Source organism: Panulirus ornatus, chromosome 1 (assembly GCF_036320965.1).
Source record: "Panulirus ornatus isolate Po-2019 chromosome 1, ASM3632096v1, whole genome shotgun sequence".
Taxonomy (NCBI): domain Eukaryota; kingdom Metazoa; phylum Arthropoda; class Malacostraca; order Decapoda; family Palinuridae; genus Panulirus; species Panulirus ornatus.
Genome location: NC_092224.1, coordinates 82,819,409 through 82,825,408, shown reverse-complemented (window position 1 = coordinate 82,825,408; position 6,000 = coordinate 82,819,409). Strand labels below are relative to the sequence as shown.

Here is a 6,000-nt window from a genome sequence, read left to right as displayed (position 1 = left end):
CAATTTGAAAATTATCTCCTAAAATCTGACACCTCTGTATCCTGCTACCACAAACATACGTGACAGAAACACTAATAGTAGAGTTATTGCAATCTATGAACTGTTGAACCACACGTTATCGGTATTTAAGTGTACCATATATAGTTAGATACTTAACAATAGGTAAGGTTCTTATTTCTTAATATTTGTCTTTGCTGGTTTAACTTTTTCACTAGTTTAATTGTCATGAATATTTTTAATTACATTGGAAATCATTTGTGCTAGAGGTAGGTATATAGTAAACCAAGACATTATGTTCTGCAATATGCCATATTGTATGTGACCTTCTCGGTAAATAAAACGTTTATTAGTATTATCATCATTCTGGCATGTGACATCCTTTCCTTACAAAATGTAAGACTAAAGAGGAACGTCTAATCAAATAGTAAAATCAAATGGTAGATTTAGGCCGGGAAGATGATTTAACACAATCATTGGAATACTTCGACGAATAAGAAAATGCCAGCGGTAACAACTGTACTGATATGGAAATTTAGATTTCAAGATACAATTCGACTATGTGGCAAGGCGAAACCAAGTTGGAATTACAGCGTTTCAAAGGGTTTATCTATTTATCTATTCATTCTGACATGAAATATGTGATGCAGAGTGCCGCACTACCGGTAGTTCGCGAGTTTAGACTAATACTATCTGTAGCATATATGAATTACCTTTTTTAAGAAAAATAAACCACCAGATTTTCTTTTTTTTCAAGTCTTACAGTGTAAAGGAGGATAGAAAGCTCCTGGGACAATGAAATAGTACAAGAGGACTGAAATTACTTTCAAGACTGATGTGACAAGTTTAACAAATGATGAAAAACGCAAGATTATTCAAAAACGTATCCAAACGTGTCTAGTTTCGATGAAAGAAAACGAGGGCTTGAAGTGTGATTGTAATGATTATAATGCTCGATAAAGAACGATCTGTGTTTCTAAAGCCAGCAGCAAACATAACTGAATGATAGAACGAACTGAAAATGCTTTTAAGTATGTGAACAAAGGAATGTTTGTGGTACTACATAAATCAAGATTTTTACTTACGATGAAAAACATATGCAGTACACGAGTGGTCACCACATTGAAAGTTCAAAAAGCAAAAACTAGGATCCAAGTTAATAGCATAAGAAGAACGGTTGGAGAGGCAAGTGATGACAAGCATTAGAGGAACATCTACGTGTGATGTGCGAAATGGATTTGTAAATTTTATGACATCATTTTATAAATCCGCGACTGCATCCGCATCCGCTTCTACGTTTGTGATAAGATATACATCCACATCCACTTCCGCGTTTGCCATTTGATAAATATCCGCATCCTTACCACACAAAGAGGATTTGATGGCTGTACAAATGAAGACTGAAAAACAAGAACTGGCAATGCTGAGCGCTTCTTCGTGGAAAGTGTTGTGGCGAAATCACCACGCACTGGCCGCAGTGTAGGGGAGCTTCCTTCAGGGTTAGGTTGTGTGTCAGTCGATCAAAGTGCTTGAAGTAAAATAATCAAATTTTCCAAATCTTACTGACTTTTATGTACGATGGCGCCAAGAAACAGTCAAGTATGGAAGTACTTCGTGGATCAACCAAAGCCCTTAGCGCAGTGTCTTTTGTGCGAAAAAAGATTATTCACGAAACGGACGTGGAATTACGTCTTTGAAAAAATCATTTGAAATCAATGCCCAAAAACAATTTGAAGACTTAGAAGTAGAAGAAAGAAAGAAAGAGGAGAAACTAAAGAAAAAAATTACAAAAAGTGAAGTCAAACATTAAGCAAAGAAATGTTAAATATTTTCAGAGAGGAAAACTGTTGGGTGCTTCTAACTTTAAATCAAAGAAGTTGGATAAATGTGTAGCAGAAATGTTAGGAATGGATGATTTACCAATCAATCGTTTTGAGTAATTTGGATTCATGAAACTGATGGCTGAAGGTGCTCCACAGTACAGGCTGAAGCAACGAAACTTCTTTTATTCCTCATTGATATCAAATGCAGACATATATTAGTCTTTTTACAATTGAAAGGAAAAAAACTGATTTGATGTAGTGAAGCAGGACAGCAAGATTTCCTTCATAACTCATGTGTGGTCAGATACCTCAGCTGGTGTTTCATTGCTGTATCTAAATGCACATGCTATCAGTAAGGAATTTGAAAGAATAAACTTTGCGGTCAAGTAATATATATATATATATATATATATATATATATATATATATATATATATATATATATATATATATATATATATAGAATACTTGATTGCCGTAAGCGAGGTAACGCCAGGAAACAGACGAAGAAAGACCCATCTACTCATATACTTACATATATACATATACGCTCATGTACGTACGTATACATATCATCATATAGACATATACATACACAGCCATATATATATATATATATATATATATATATATATATATATATATATATATATATATATATATATATGCACATGTACTCATAGCCTTCGTCCATTTTCGGCGCCACGCCATCCCGCAGGAAATAGCATCGCTACCCCTGAGTCAGCGAGGTAATGCCAGGAAAACAGACAAAAAAGGCCACATTCGTTCACTTTATCTATCTGTCATGTGTAATGCACAGAAGCTACAACTCCCTATCCAAATCCAGGTCCCACAGATCTTTCCATAGTTTATCTCAGATGTTTCATATACCCTGGTTCAGTCCATTGGCAGCACGTCGACCCCGGTATACCACATCGTTCCCATTCACTCTGTCATTTGAACACTTCTAACCCTCCTGCATGCTCCGATCGCTCAAAATCTTTTTCACTCCATCATTCTACCTATAATTTGGAGGAGGTGGAGTGTTTTTGAATCTTGGGAATGGACATAGCAGCGAATGGAACCATGGAAGCAGAAGTGAGTCATAGGGTGGTTGAGGGGGCGAGGTTTCTGGGAGCGCTGAAGAATGTGTAGAAAGAGATCGTCAACTTACGAGGCAATAATGACTATGTTTGAACGTACCAACATTATTATACGAACAAAGGCATGGGCTATAGATAAGTCTGCGATGGAAGTTGGACGTGTTGGAACTGAAGTGTTTGAGGACAATATGTGGTGTGAGGTGGTTTGATCGAGTAGTAATGAAAGGGTAAGAGAGTAATGTGTTGATGAAAAGAGCCTTGTTGAGAGAACCGAAGAATGTGTGCTGAAATGGTTTGGACATATGGAGAAAATGTTAGGAAAGGTTGACAAATAGGATATATGGATGTATGTGTCAGAGCTGAAGGGAACAATGAGAATGGGGAGACCAAATTGGAGATGGAAGGCTGGAGTGAAAAAGATTTAGAGCGATCGGTGCCTGAACATGCATGAAGATGAAAAGAGTGCACGGGATAGAGTGAATCGGAATAATGTCGTATACAGGGGTCGACGAGCTGTCGGTGGACGGAACCAAGGCATGTGAAGCGTCCGGGGTAAACCATGAAAAGGTGTGTGGGGCCTGGTTGTGGATAGGGAGCTGTGGTTTTGGTGCATTACACATGACAGCTAGTGAATGGATGCTGGGAACAGGTTTTCTCTTGTGTGATTTTATATAATAATGACACTCAGTTAAACAGAGAGTGAGAATTGAAAAAGATGTCATTATTATATGTACGTAATCTTGAAATACAAAATATATTCACTTTACTTTGAACATGATAACTGATGAAAGAGAAAATAACTTATGGCACGAAAACATCGAACCATTAATGACAAGTATGAAGCAGGTAACAACACGCAACACACCTGCTTTCTTGAGAGGCATGTCAAAGGTCACGTTATCTTACCCATTAGTTGAACCTTTGTGTACCAGTGTTTTTTGTTCTTTTACCTCACGTTAGTTACTATGCGTCTAGGAAATTCTGATGTGTTGTAAGGGTTGATTACATGGAATGTGTTGGTATTGCTTTTCCAGAGGTGGAACTATGACGAAGGTACAACTGTGGGTGGTAGTGGTTTGGATATCGGTGGCAGCAGGAGTGGATGGCGGCGGGCGTCAGGGACAGAAACGGCCCAATGTGGTGGTGTTGCTGGCGGATGACCTCGGTATCGGTGACCTAGGCTGCTACGGCAACACCACTATCAACACGCCCAATATAGACAGGTACTCCACCACCACTGTGTGTGTGTGTGTGTGTGTGTGTAAATTACCTATTTGTGCTGTCCGGGGAAGGAGCCCAATGGCGTGTCCAGTATCCCGTTTACAGTAACATTAATGATGATGATTCATATAATCCTACGATTATTCTAACACTTTTAGTCACTCGCACGAAATATATATATATAAGTGATTGGTTCTCAGTGAATGTAGGTTTGCGGCAGGGGTGTGTGATGTCTCCATGGTTGTTTAATTTGTTTATGGATGGGGTTGTTAGGGAGGTGAATGCAAGAGTTTTGGAAAGAGGGGCAAGTATAAAGTCTGTTGTGGATGAGAGAGCTTGGGAAGTGAGTCAGTTGTTGTTCGCTGATGATACAACGCTGGTGGCTGATTCATGTGAGAAACTGCAGAAGCTGGTGACTGACTTTGGTAAAGTGTGTGAAAGAAGAAAGTTAAGAGTGAATGTGAATAAGAGCAAGGTTATTAGGTACAGTAGGGTTGAGGGTCAAGTCAATTGGGAGGTAAGTTTGAATGGAGAAAAACTGGAGGAAGTAAAGTGTTTTAGATATCTGGGAGTGGATCTGGCAGCGGATGGAACCATGGAAGCGGAAGTGGATCATAGGGTGGGGGAGGGGGCGAAAATTCTAGGAGCCTTGAAGAATGTGTGGAAGTCGAGAACATTATCTCGGAAAGCAAAAATGAGTATGTTTGAAGGAATAGTGGTTCCAACAATGTTGTATGGTTGCGAGGCGTGGGCTATGGATAGAGTGGTGCGCAGGAGGATGGATGTGCTGAAAATGAGATGTTTGAGGACAATGTGTGGTGTGAGGTGGTTTGATCGAGTAAGTAACGTAAGGGTAAGAGAGATGTGTGGAAATAAAAAGAGCGTGGTTGAGAGAGCAGAAGAGGGTGTTTTGAAATGGTTTGGGCACATGGAGAGAATGAGTGAGGAAAGATTGACCAAGAGGATATATGTGTCGGAGGTGGAGGGAACGAGGAGAAGAGGGAGACCAAATTGGAGGTGGAAAGATGGAGTGAAAAAGATTTTGTGTGATCGGGGCCTGAACATGCAGGAGGGTGAAAGGAGGGCAAGGAATAGAGTGAATTGGAGCGATGTGGTATACCGGGGTTGACGTGCTGTCAGTGGATTGAATCAGGGCATGTGAAGCGTCTGAGGTAAACCATGGAAAGCTGTGTAGGTATGTATATTTGAGTGTGTGGACGTATGTATATACATGTGTATGGGGGTGGGTTGGGCCATTTCTTTCGTCTGTTTCCTTGCGCTACCTCGCAAACGCGGGAGACAGCGACAAAGCAAAAAAAAAAAAAAAAATATATATATATATATATATATATATATATATATATATATATATATATATATATTATCCCTGGGGATAGGGGATTAAGAATACTTCCCACGTATTCCCTGCGTGTCGTAGAAGGCGACTAAAAGAGGAGGGAGCGGGTGGCTGGAAATCCTCCCCTTTCTTGTTTTTTTTTAATTTTCCAAAAGAAGGAGAGAGAAGGGGGTCAGGTGAGGATATTCCCTCTAAGGCCCAGATCTCTGTTCTTAACGCTACCTCGCTAACGCGGGAAATGGCAAATAGTATGAAAAAAAGGAGATATATATATATATATATATATATATATATATATATATATATATATATATATATATATATATATATATATATATATATATATATATCCTTCCTCCTCCAATTTGGCCTCCCACTTCTCGTTCCCTCGCACATATACATGCCTATATATATATATATATATATATATATATATATATATATATATATATGTATATATTCCTATGAGTCCACGGGGAAAATGAAACACGAAAAGTTC

General features: G+C 38.8%; 1 protein-coding gene across 1 annotated transcript in view; it reads left to right on the top strand.

Annotated features, from left to right (window-relative positions):
* Positions 1-2,527: 2,527 nt before the first annotated feature.
* LOC139750215 (arylsulfatase H-like) overlaps positions 2,528-6,000 on the top strand; it is a 36,557-nt gene continuing 33,084 nt past the window's right edge. Inside the window, 2 exon segments of the mRNA XM_071664696.1 lie at positions 2,528-2,569; positions 3,958-4,146. Coding sequence (XP_071520797.1) covers positions 3,968-4,146 — 179 coding nt within the window. The 5' untranslated portion in view covers positions 2,528-2,569; positions 3,958-3,967.